The sequence below is a fragment of the Capsicum annuum genome, chromosome 7 (genome assembly GCF_002878395.1).
Source record: "Capsicum annuum cultivar UCD-10X-F1 chromosome 7, UCD10Xv1.1, whole genome shotgun sequence".
In the NCBI taxonomy this organism is placed as follows: Eukaryota; Viridiplantae; Streptophyta; class Magnoliopsida; order Solanales; family Solanaceae; genus Capsicum; species Capsicum annuum.
In genome coordinates this window covers 218,511,661-218,525,111 of record NC_061117.1, presented here as the reverse complement: position 1 = coordinate 218,525,111, position 13,451 = coordinate 218,511,661, and the positions used below count along the sequence as shown (strand labels likewise).

The 13,451-nt window shown below is 34.4% G+C and overlaps 3 protein-coding genes across 3 annotated transcripts; 2 read left to right on the top strand and 1 right to left on the bottom strand.

Annotated features, from left to right (window-relative positions):
- The first annotated feature begins 982 nt into the window (after window positions 1-982).
- On the top strand, window positions 983-3,215 carry LOC107878563 (protein Jade-1). Its single transcript, XM_016725586.2, has 2 exons — window positions 983-1,983; window positions 2,935-3,215. Exons 1-2 carry the CDS (start codon window positions 1,171-1,173, stop codon window positions 2,986-2,988), a joined length of 867 nt encoding a protein of 288 aa, XP_016581072.2. The 5' UTR covers window positions 983-1,170; the 3' UTR covers window positions 2,989-3,215.
- Window positions 3,216-3,347: 132 nt separating this feature from the next.
- On the top strand, window positions 3,348-5,866 carry LOC107878562. Its single transcript, XM_016725585.2, has 4 exons — window positions 3,348-3,927; window positions 4,160-4,758; window positions 5,069-5,587; window positions 5,724-5,866. Exons 1-4 carry the CDS (start codon window positions 3,666-3,668, stop codon window positions 5,850-5,852), a joined length of 1,509 nt encoding a protein of 502 aa, XP_016581071.2. The 5' UTR covers window positions 3,348-3,665; the 3' UTR covers window positions 5,853-5,866.
- A 777-nt stretch (window positions 5,867-6,643) lies between these two features.
- LOC107878561 (mitogen-activated protein kinase 19) lies at window positions 6,644-12,070 on the bottom strand. Its single transcript, XM_016725584.2, has 10 exons — window positions 11,550-12,070; window positions 10,135-10,543; window positions 9,857-9,984; window positions 9,631-9,690; window positions 8,763-8,912; window positions 8,521-8,676; window positions 8,197-8,408; window positions 7,994-8,095; window positions 7,520-7,668; window positions 6,644-7,353 (listed from the first exon to the last, which is right to left on the bottom strand). Exons 1-10 carry the CDS (start codon window positions 11,571-11,573, stop codon window positions 6,938-6,940), a joined length of 1,806 nt encoding a protein of 601 aa, XP_016581070.1. The 5' UTR covers window positions 11,574-12,070; the 3' UTR covers window positions 6,644-6,937.
- Between the last annotated feature and the right edge of the window lie 1,381 nt (window positions 12,071-13,451).

Here is a 13,451-nt window from a genome sequence, read left to right as displayed (position 1 = left end):
GATACTTTGAACGATTCTTTGCGAAATCGGATTCTTCAAAATCAAATGTACCAGGAACAAACCCAACAAGTATATCTAACTGACTAAGTCCTAAACTAAAAATAGGACAAGAATCCATTAGCAAATTTTTTCAGTAATTTGATTAACCCGAATCAACTACGAAACTTGAAAAAACTTGCCAAAATGTGGTAAATCCTTAAAAATAAACATGCATTCATAAAATAAACTGGAAAAAACAAAAAAAAGTAATTTTAAAAAAAAAAAAAAAAAAAAAAAAAACAAGAATCGAAAATGTATTAAATGAAGAAAACATAAAAATCGAACTACTAAACTTGAAAATACTTGAAAAATATAGTAAAAACAAACATGCAACCACAACAAATATACGGTCAATTTCAAAAATTGAAAAAGTTGAAAAAAAAAAAGAGAAAAAAAACTCTTCAAACTTACAAATTGTAACCCCCAGAAACACAATTCTTCAATTTTGCCGAGAATAAGGGGATTCAATTATGGAGTAATTATTGAGTGTTGTGGGAGGATATGGGGGAGTAAAATACGGAAGAGAAAACCTCTTTAGATATGTATAATGTTTTAAGAGAGAGAAAATTGAAAATAAAGAAATTTTTGTAAATATTTTGGTATATGTGTAAATATTTTGTCAAATTGGTATATTATGTAATAAGGAAATTTTAATTGGTGCATATATGTAAATTTTAGATTTTTTTTTTTTTCTTGATTTGTTAAGGAGGCGCAAAAATGAAAATGAAATTAGAAAAATAATTACATATAAAACCGGACAAATAGTTGCTAATTGATTGCATGCATACCTTGAATTTTAAAAGTGTTGTATCCACTTTAAAACGACACCGTACCATCTGACGTGCGAAAATTGGCGCAAATTTCTAAAGTTTGGAGCCACTCCTTTCAAACTTCCCGCTAAACTAAAAGTCTTAAAACTACAAAAGTTCAAAATCAATTCAACAAATCCACAAATTCCCAAAAACTCAAACAAAATTCAGCTAAATTCTTCCCGGCATTTTCCTCCCCAAAATTTCCCTACTTTAATCTTCCCTTCTCCCCCTCTTCTTCCTCATCCCATTCACACATACAAAAAACCCGCACCTTCTGGTACGACTATCTTGTTACGACTTCACTCCGGTCACAAAATCAATGGGTGGCAAACTTCAGTTCTTACCTCCAGCCAAAAGATTCATGTTGATGCAACAACAACAATATCATCGCAATGATAACGAAAACTTGTCAATTTCGTCATCAAATCTCCCTGCTAAGAAGCGAAAATTTTCACCAGAATCTGTTACTACTCTTTGCTTACCTGCGAAAAAGCGCGTTTGTGCTTTTCCTTTTCATCCATTTGATCTCAACGAGGAGTATAATCCAATCAAGGAGGAAAAATTACTTGACGATAATGAACAAACTGATGTAGCTGATGATGATGATGATGATGGGATTGTCTGTGCTATTTGTAACAGCACAGACGGAGAACCATCAGATCCAATCGTCTTATGTGACGGTTGTGATTTAATGGTTCATACATCTTGCTACGGTCATCCATTAGCAAACGAAATCCCAGAAGGCGATTGGTTTTGCTCCGTCTGTTCAACAGAGACCGCAAAGTCTTGTTGTCTTTGTCCTGAATCAGGCGGAGCGATGAAATCAACGGTGAATGATGAATGGGCACATATTGTTTGTTCACTCTTCGTGCCTGAAGTGTTCTTCGTTGATCCAGAAGGCCGCGAAGGTGTTGATTTAAGCAAAGTTCCTAAAAGGAGATGGGAAACAAAGTGTTACATTTGTAAATCAAAGAATGGATGTGCTATTGATTGTTCTGAACCCAAATGTCCTTTGTCTTTCCATGTTACTTGTGGGTTGAAAGATGAACTTTGTATTGAGTATACTGAAGGAAGGAGAAATGGTGGTGTGGTTGCTGGATTTTGCAGTAGGCATACTGAACTATGGAAAAAGGTTCAATCTTTTTACCCTTTTTTCAAGTTTTTTATATGATCAGATTTAACTTATATACGTTGATTTGCATATTGTTGTTGTTCGGATTCAACTTATATATGTCGATTTGCATATTGTTAGGATTCAACTTATTTACCTTGATTTGCATATTGTTAGTTGTTATCTTAGGCAGTGGCGGAGCCACATTGAATTTGGGGGTTTCATCTGGACCTCCTTCAAAAATTATTCTATTTTTACATGTCAAAAATATTTTTATGTGTATATAGTAGATGTTGAACTCCTTTTGACTAGTCCGTATATTTACTTCTGAATCTTCTCAATGAAAATTTTAGTTCTGCTACTGATCTTAGGTATAAGGTGAATTCAAAATGTATACTTCATAGGTTCAATCTTCAACGTCCTATTTTGTCAAGTTGTAGGTTTAGATGTACTACTAGTTGCAATTTTAGTGTTTTTTTCCACATAGATTTGTGCTACATGTCGAAAATATTGGGTTCGGATGAATCCATTGCTACAATGTTGCATTTGCTTGTGCTGTCTAGTAGTAGTATAATTATGAGTTGATCTGAACTTATAGTTTTTATTTGTATAACTTTTAGCCTGCGATTTGAATTTATGTGTGACATCCACTGAAACTATTAAGTTATGAATCCATAATTCAAACACTGTGATGAGTTTAGTTGTATCTCTATTGTTATATTGTTTTGTTGTAGTTCCCGTATATGCTTTTTTCGTTAATGTTGGCTGTTTCGTGTACTTAGGTAGGGGTAAGGTGTGCTTTCACTCTACCTTTTCCACACACTACTTCATCGACTACACGGAATATGTTACAATTATTGTTGATTTGGTTTCTGTACATGACCTTATATTGACTGTCATTGTTTATAAGTTAAATTTTGCCGTATCTACTTTTGTGTTAACGATAATTTTTTGGGTCTGTGACTACTGCAGCAACAACAAACTGGGAAGTTCAAGATTGTGCCAAGAGAGGAAATTGACAAATAGATAAACATCTATTATTATGACTCAGCAGGGTTTCAAATATACAAGGGCAACATCAAAATTCAATAATTTTCACTTTCTCATGGCCAAACAGCCTCGTTGTAATGAGTATATTAGTTTAGTTAGTAGTTGATGGATAATAGTAGTACTCGCTGATTATTAAATCTTGTACTATTATTATTATTATTGTTATCTTTCTTCGTAGTTATCATGATTTGAAATCTTACTAATCTTCTTTGTTTCACAAAATTATCAAATATTTTCACTTATGTAATATAGGAGTATGTTTAAGAAAAAGTAGTTGTGTTATTAGCAATTTATAATGCCATTAAAAATTTAAAGCGAAAATAAAAGAAAGCTGAAAATTAGTGTGGTAAATTTTTTATGGAAGTTTTTTGTCAAGTCTAATGGATAGAGTTAGATAAATATTTTACCTGATCTTGCTAGTAAAAATACCTGATTATATAAAAATAAAACTATATCCGTTAATGTATATTAATTTCCTTAATTAGACGGTGAAATTCTGATTTCTCACTATTACAATGTGAATCTATAAAGGACTCTTTAACATTTATAAAATCTAATTTGGATAAAACACCTAAAGTTTTGTTCATATCCTAACACACTAACAATCTTATATAAAGGGGTTAGAATTTTTTATTTTAACAATTGTAAGTGTCATGAAGATGTTAAACAACAACATGACTTCTTCATATTTGAGATTTAGGGTGTTTTTTCAAATAATTTTAGTAATATATTTAGGTTCATTATTATCATGTAATAGTGAGAAATCAGCAATTGGAGATCCAGGAATGAAAAGGGATAATTTAAGAGTAGCAATAGAGGCATGGAATCAATGCAATGAAGTTTATGAAGAAGCTCCTAATATGGGAAGTCCTAGACATGCTGATTGTTTTGATCTCCAAAAATCTAATCATAGGAGTAAGTTAAATATATACTTTTTAACTCTTTTTTTTTAAATTCTCATTGTGGTTTGATTAAATTTAATGTGGAGAAGTCATACTTGAATCTGAGACGACTCTAGTTAAGGATGCCGCAACCCTTGTTGAATCAGATGAGCACGCGTCGCTTATAGAAACCTCTTATCTTTTGTTGTCTGTTGCAAGTGTTTTATGCTTTTGGTTTTCTGACAGTAAAACTAATGTTGTTGCAGCAAAGCTGGTTCACTTGGTGAATGAGCTTGATAACAAGCTGAGCATAAATGATGCCAAAAGCTTAGGACAAGAGAACCTGAATGTGGATACATATGCAGCCTGGAAAGAGTTGTTCTTAGGATACAAATGCCAAGTTCAAGATGAACCAAATCCATGGAACTTTTGGATGATCATGCTCAAGAGTGGCAACATGGACAGTACAGCTGCTATTTGTCCCAAAAATGGCAAACCATCTCAACCATTCCCGCAAGATTCGCGATTTCCATGTTTTGGAAAAGGTTGCATGAACATGCCTAGAATATACCATGATTATAGCACATTACATAGCCACAAAGAACATCCAAAGATGAGTAAATTGAAGGGTGGTTTTCATGGGACTTGGGATTTGGATGCTGATATGAGTAAGGCAAAGACTCAGAATGATACCTCATTTTTCTCTGTCACTTGGCATAAGACTCTTGGAAAAGGAAGTTGGAAATTTCATCATGTGTTGAAGACTTCAACAAAGTACCCTTGGTTGATGCTTTACTTGAGGTCTGATGCAACTACTGGAGTTTCTGGTGGATATCATTATGAAACAAGAGGCATGTCAAAAATGGTAAGATTCTCTTCCAAATCTTTCATGTCTGTTATTATTCTTGAGAATTTCGTTACCGTATTCTTGTTATACAATGTCTTCAGAGACCTACAGTCTCTTGGAATCCATTGCAGACCTAGGGAAAAATCGAACATAATGGTAGGAAAAGATGTATATATGCCAATATTGAACTTAGTTGGAGTGACATGTATAATGAGATTCATATAGCCGATCTCAGCGGACCTCAACTTGATTGGCAGTGAGTCATATTGTTGTTGTAGTAGTTTTTTGGTTATACAATCTAATATTCTGTCTGCTGCTATGGAATTAGGTCCCAAAGTCACCAAATTTCAAAGTGAGGTTCACACTGGATGTGAGGAAAGGTGGTGGTCCAAACAGCCAATTCTATCTAATGGACATAGGTAGCTGCTGGAAGAACAATGGTCAGCCTTGTGATGGAGATGTCACCACAGACGTAACGCGTTACAGTGAGATGATCATAAATCCTGATACTGAGTCATGGTGCAACCCAAAAGGGAATTTGAAGCTGTGTCCACCTTACCATACTTTTGCAAATGGAACTCGTGTTCATCGGACTGATGAGGCGAGATTTCCCTATGATGCTTATCATTTGCATTGCGCCCCGGGCAATGCAAAGTATCTTGAGGAACCATTCACTATCTGTGATGAATATAGCAACCCTCAAGCTCAAGAAATACTGCAGATCTTGCCTCACCCTGTTTGGGGTGAATATGGATATCCAACTAAGAAAGGGGAGGGATGGATAAGTGATCCAAGAACCTGGGAACTTGATGTTGGTAGACTCTCAGAGTCACTTTACTTCTATCAGGTACTTGACTACATTTTGATGCGTTTAACTTCTCCCCAACACTATTAGATCACCTAAAAGATAACTAGACGACTATATTTTGAGGCATTAGCCCCCCAGATGAATCGTAACGTTGTTTCTTGGGTAATATTTGCAGGATCCAGGCAGTAAACCAGTTGAGAGGCATTGGCCATCTATTGATCTGGGAACTGAGATATATGTTAGCAGCAATCAACTTGCTGAGTGGGTCGTTAGCGATTTTGATATCATAGTTACAGATGAATAGTTTCACTTTTTTATCAGGAATATAGTATAGTTTTTTTTTTTTTTTTTTTTTAAATTTTTGTGCTAGTTTCACTTAATATATTAGTAGAACTCTCAAGGCTTGGACATTCTGTCTATGTTTATATCACTCAGTTAAGAGACATATGACCAAAGCTTGATTATCTATGAAGGGATCGTCCCATTGCCAGATCTAAAATTTTCTTTTCATGCAGAATAGTTTCAAAATCTAAACAGTAAAATCAAACACTATATGATTAGATGTTCTTATTCCATTATCTTTAATCATTTGATTCATTTACCTATTCATAAAGTCACATATTAAGGTTGTAAGGCAGTAAAAATTTTCCTCATGCAAAGGTGATATTCAGAGTTTTCATCTGCTAATCATCACACCTTAAAGTCACCTAAAAGAAGCATCTTGGCAAGCAAACATCAAGTGCAGGATGAGCCAAATTCTTGGATGATATCTCTAGCTGCAACAATCGTGTAATCCAGAATGTTCCAATGCCTCAACTGTTCTTATGATTGAGTCGAGGTGTACATAAACTTACCTGGACACAGTTCTACACCAGCAAGAAATATCGGTCATCCATCAGTTTAGGTACAAATACTTTCATTACATCTCGAGAATTGAATATACATACAATTCTCTGTTGATCAGTCTTTCAGTAAACAAATGTACTCTTCTGATCAGCCTTCAAAGTAGCATTAGTTAATTTATATTAGCCTTGTGATGCTCAAAGTCAAATGAGTTCCTTCTCTCTTTAGGATCTTTCTTCTATACGCGTGAAATAGGAAGAAAGGAAAACAGAATTTTTTTCTTCATTAATATCAATGATGCAGCGCCTATATATATACAACGACATAAATACTAACTCAACAGGACTAACTAAAAGCTAAAGAATGCGCCTATTTAGAGACTCTGACGACTAATGCCAGATAAATGGTTTTCTTCTACTGCGTTAACAGATACCTCTTTAAATCACCCATGCTGCTTGGGGTTTGAGGAAAATGCACTCCTTCAACTGTCTCAACTACAAGGTGGATGCTTTACTTGATTCAAAGAAACATCAGCGATAGTCTCTGCTAGGTTAGACCATACTGAACGGTGCCAACCTCACGGTGAGCGGCAACGGCGACAGCTGCAGCACCGACTGCACCAAACTGTGTTTGCGCCTGTATTAGTTTTGCATCTATGGGGATTTGACCTCCCAAATGTGATACCCTCGCCTGTGTATTGTAATAAGGGTTAGTGTTCATCTCAAAACTCATACTAGCGGTTGACTTGGCAACCATGCACTGCCCAGGTTGCGGTTTAACTTGAGACCGGTCCTTATCTTCTACTGTCCCACACTTCTCTAGATGTGGAGAGTTGCTTCTGTACAAATAATGCGGAGACATGCCATAAGGTGGGACGGCTGAGTTCTGTGGATATACTCTTCCATCAGTAACTTCTTTGATGCTTCTGTCACCATCATATGATAAAACTCTTCCAGGTTTAGCTGAAAATCATAGAAATGAATATTGAAGAGAATCCATCAAACATGCACAACCCACCATTAATAATATATACTCATTAGAGCATTAAATATTTGAGTTCACTTTGAAGACTACAGGTAAAAGGTACATTATCACTATAAGTGCCAGCACAGACAATGTTAACCATACCTGTGGGTACTCGAGGTGGTGGTCGTGAAGGCAAAACCTTCTGGTCTGAGACTCTGACGCCAGCAGTTACCTTTTCAGTTACTTGCCTATGATCAAACATGGGATTCTGCTGTGTTCTGGGGGGGATGGTACTGGAATTTACAGTAGATCTGCAACACATGTAAAAAAGTACATGATGAAGACTCAAATACCCAGACGGAAAAAGAGAGGGGAGAGGTAAAGGGAAAAAAGCAGGAGGGCATGTTCTCAGAAAACAGCTTTCCCAATTTGATGCAAAAGTTGATATTCTAAATCCGAACTTCCACAGTAGCATGCATGCAAGTACTTCTTCTTTTCAGTCAGGGCACTTTCCAGCAAATACAAGGAGCAAAAAAAAGGTCCATTGTTGGGAGATAAAGCGAACAGATGCATAAACGGAAATGACATATTCATGGAAAACAATACAAACAAGACAAAATCCTCGTGGAATCTTACCGTGGGAGAGAGACGTGCTTTCGACCAGGAGGAATTACTGGGGCACTTCTACCACTATTTTCTTCAAGATAAGCAAATTGCCTTCTGAAATTACCAATGGCACTGCATATTCAATGGTTGTCACACCATCAATCAGTAATTTAGATAAGATATAATGGTACAATAAAATAGAGACACGAAATAGTAGACAACTATATTACAACCTAGGATAAAGGAAATTTGCACCACTATTTCCAGCCATGTAGTCCTTCAGAAGTTGAGGATGAAACTCTAGTATCTCCCTAAATATTAGTTCTCGGATGTCATCCTTTGTGACCCTTCGTCGCTCAAACTCGAACTCCATCTTCGAGATTGGTTGACTAGAAGGTTCCCTCTCAATCTTGGCCAGTCCTTTGAAGTACGGATCAGCCAAAGCCTATAAGATGGGAGGAAAAAACACAAGAAATGAAAATGAAAATGAAAATGAAATTAGAAAGGGACAAGCAAGATGCCATTCATGTATATCAGGAATATATGTGTGTGTGTACCTCTTCAGCAGTTGGGCGATCCTTTGGATCAAATGCTAACAACCTCTGCAACAGTCGAAGTGCCAAAGGATCTGCTTTTGGAAATTTCTCAGTAAAAGGAACTGGGCTCTTTTTCTTCATGTCTGTCAAATACTTCCTTGCCTTCTCATTACGAACCTGCACTCAAGAGGAGAGTACTCTCTATCAGTATGCTGCCGGATAATGCTAGCATCAACAAAAACAAATCAATAAATGGCTCTTACCCCAGATATGATATCAGCTGGTGGCGTTCCAAGAAGATCAGTAATCAAATCCAACTGGTGAACAACACTTTTGCCCGGAAATAATGGTTTCCCTGTCAGGACCTCCGCAAAAATACATCCGATACTCCAGATATCAATAGCAGGTGTATACTGCAGGGAATTTCATACACAAATTAGCAGACAAATCAGCAAAAACATCAGTACTGCCTTACTGAGAAATTCACCCAAGACCTAACACAGTTACCTGAAGAATAGAAAAATCAACTTCCAGGAGAGTTCAATAGTCCTCCCTGAACAAGAATGATTTTAACCTACATCACTATTTAATACACTCAGAACTGAACAAAAATCTCTACTCTACCAGAAAGCCCTTCCTTTTAACACTATCAGTACAGGAAACATGGCAACAGTAGCGAACAGTCGAACATGACAAGCGCCTTTTCAGCTTTCTAAAGCATGGGAAAGGAGAGGCTTTACATGATGCCAGAACAGGCATGAAGATGTTCTGTGACTACACATGGGCTAGCAACGAAGTGGCTAACGAATAGATAACTATAAATATGCTAAATTTGTATGAGAGATAAATGGAGCATAAACTCAATTTTGCCAAGTACCAACTATTTTATTTAAAACAACACCTTTGCAACTGAGCTGGTTTTCTCTTTCCCTTTTTACTGATATGACTGCCCGAGGGAGAGTGTTGGGAAAATTGAGAAGTATTTTGACACGTCTTTTGACAAAAAAGAGCTTTGATAATTAAAAACCACCTAAAACGATGTTCTAGAATGGAATTCATACATAAGGTTCAAAACAAAAAGGATCTTTTATAGGTAGCTAAAACAAGCTGCACATTATTCACATAAATTACCTTGGAGAAGAAAGACCCACATAGCTCTGGTGCACGGTACCACCTTGTAGCAACATAATCCTGCATGACATACCAGAAGAAGACAAAAATCAAGAAAGTTCCAGTCAAAATCAAATATTAAAATGATTGAAAATATCCATCTTAGTAAGGCCTTATAAGTTTACAACTATAAATCTAAGTAGATCTCATAGATGAAATTTGACACAGAGCTAACATGAAAGCTTACCGTCCAAAATATAGTGGTTGGCGTATCACTGAATGCAACCCTTGCCAATCCAAAATCACATATTTTGAGTTTACAATTTGCATTTGCCAATATATTTTTTGGCTTAAGATCTCGATGGTACACATTAGCTGGAAATAAACATATATATATATCAGTGAAAACATGGGTGAAAACAGAACCTTCGCCCTTCCACCCACGGGCTGAAAATAAAAAACCTTGGGAGAAGTTAATGGCAGATGTCATAATACTAACAGTTGCCGAATTCACTAGACTTTTACCTGTGTGCATGAATTTCAACGCTCGCAGCATCTGATAGAGGAAAAACCGGTGGTGCTCCGATGTCAAGTCATCGTTGGCCTTAATGACGTGGTGAAGATCAGACTCCATAAGCTCAAAAACAACATAAATATCTCTGAACTCTCGTCTAGAAGGTGGTAAGATGATTCGCTTAATTTCAACAATATCGGGATGCCTTAGCAGTCTAAGCAATTTGACTTCACGTAGAATTCGAATTGCATCAGAGATGTGCTCGAAAATATCAGTTATTTTCTTTATAGCCACTTTCTCTCCTGTATGAGTGTCAAGTGCAGCACAAACTACTCCATAACTTCCCTTGCCTATAACTTCCAAAATTTTATACCTATTAGCATCGCCGTACTCGGTGAAGAACTCCATTTCTTTGGAACTCTGTACAATCAGTAACAGAAAATCAGACATGTCTACCATCGTCTACTATCTAATAGGCAAACTAAATAGAGGATAAAAATCTGTTCGTTGTTTCATATCCTCAAAGTATATGTTCATGCAATATCAAATTCATTCAGATCAACGGACTTTTGTCTCAACTATTTCTGACTTGAATACAGAATATGTTCCAATTTGATTAGACAATCATGAAACAACACAGCATATCGAACTAACACGGCAGATCGCATGAAGCAAAAATCCGGAATCTAGAAAAAGAACAGAGGGAAAATAAAGAACACTCCAAATTATGAGAGAAGTAACAAGAATGCTGTCGCACTACACACAAAACAACTAATTCCACAAGGGCATTTTCATAAGAACGTAATTGGCAATATGGTTTAGAGATTACTATAATTTTCTGATAAAATCAAATAACTTAAAAGTCCTCCATATGCAAAATTCTCCATCTCAGTTAAATGACTCACCTAAATATTCTAAATACATCAAAATAGCAGCTAAACTTAGTCCACAACCTCATATGGTTAGAGATTACTAAAATTTCTGATAATCAAATACTAATTTAGTCCTCCGTATGCAAATTCTCCACCTTTGTTTAATGAGTTACCTACATATTCTAAAATACATCAAATAACAGCTAAAATTAATCAACAACTTCATGCTTCCTCAAAATAAACAAACAACTATAATCCTCTATATCCATTTCCACTACTTCATCTAAATTTCAATTTCAATACCATAGGGCTCTCAAATCTTAAAATCGAGAACTAAGAAATCTCAATAGAGATCTCCCCTTCATTTAAACATTTTAAAATGGCAGCCCGACGCATTAAAACTCTCGTTACACACAGATCCCAAAAAAGCGTGTTATCCTGAGACTATTTCCACGACTTAAAACACGTGACCTAATCACATAACAACAACTCTACCAACAACATATTAAACGAACTTCAAAGAGAAATATAAAGAAAGAAAGAAAGAAAGAAACCTTCTTGCGCTGATCTTGCTGCATCTTTTTTCAAGACTTTAAAATTAAAAAAAAAAAAGATAATGATATCTTCGAACACCCTTTTCTTCTCTAAGTCACCGATCTTAAACACAGATCAAAAAAAAGAACCAAATTTCAAGAAAATCAAATCAGAAAAATCAACCGCAGTTACCCCACCGACACCAACTCCGAATAACCAAACGGTAATCCCACGTACTAACACCAAACCCCACCAACAACAATATACTCATTCACTTGTCAAGAATCCACTATGATTCTTCTTATACACAAAAAAAAACAATAATATTATGAGTTGAACTCAAGAATTCTACGAAAAAAATTAAAGGGAATATGAAGAAGGAAGTAACCCTTTATTGGGTTTTTATGGAAGATGGAGAAAGCAACAGAAACAAGAAGGGTAATAGAAGAGGAAGGAAGGAAGGAAGAAGAAAGGAGAAGTGAAATGGTGAACCTTTGGGTCTTTATAAAGGCAACAATTAAAGATTGTGGCTTTGCCTCTTTCTGCGGTTCTAATATTTCTTTGCTTTTTTTAATATATACTCCCTCCGATCCATTTTACCTGTTCATTATTAATTTGTCACATATTTTAAAAAATAATAAAATAAATTTTATTATATTACTTTTTAAATATAATAAAAAACAAAGATGGACGGACAAATATATGAGATAATTTTTTAAAATTGGAAACCAACTAATGTTATGATGAAATAGTAAGTATTCGTTCATTAATTTTGGGTTTGAGTCTTTATGGGTAAGGTGTTACTTTTGTTAGAGAGTGGTTTAACTATATGTATAATTTTTGATTGTAAACTTAAATTTAATCGAACTTTAATATGGATATAAAATATCAGATGAAAAATCAAAAGAAAAGAAAAAATTAGACAAAGAAGACAATTTAAAAAAAAGGAGAAATTACACCAAATTTAAATTTATCTAACTAGATAAATTTTCTAGTTAGAGAAATTTATAATTTTGTGACATACTAAAGATTGATTGAACCGTTTAGCATTCATCCACAATCATTAAAAGTGAAGTTATAAGTATGTTTTTATTATTAATTTATATTTCGAGTATAAGTTTTGAATATAAATTTTTTATTAGAGAACAATTTACTGTTGATATTAGACTTTTCATTTGTAAATTTGAATTTAATCAAGCCTAATACAAATACTTATTTAAAATGAGAAACAAAACAAGATATTACATTCAACTTTCAATTGAAAATGTAATCTCATATGACTTTTTATAAATAAACAAAATAATTTTACAAAAATCTTCTACTTACTATTTTTTATTTACTCAAGAGCTTTATACTAGGTATGAATTGACATATTGATTCACCTAAATTTACTCCTACACGAAAAAATTATAATTTACTGCAAGAAAGTATAGATTAGGTAAAAATATGTAATAAATACATCAAATCTGAATGGATTATTTTAATATTGTAATAAATTTAATGTTGAAAGTGGAACCCAAGTTGTACTCTTTTACTTTTCGAGATTGAGAGTATATAATTCCTTGTTTTATTCATCATATCTTATTAAAATTAAAGAATGTTTAGATAGCCGTTTATTTAAATGAATAAATGGATTTAGTCTCTTTGTTAATGGTTACATTGAATACTTTAATTTGGTAATAATCAGTCAATCATATTTTAAATTTATTTTTGCTCATTTATTAATCTCGTGACAATAACTTATCTTGCAAATGTAATGTGAGGTCATATTTAGCTCATCATCTTCGGTTACATCGAATAATTGTATTTTACATAAATAATGAAATATAGATTATTAAATAATATGATATAATTTGATTGTGTAAATATTAATGGAACTTCAACTTTAATTAGATATAAAGATTTCTAAAACTTAATTATAA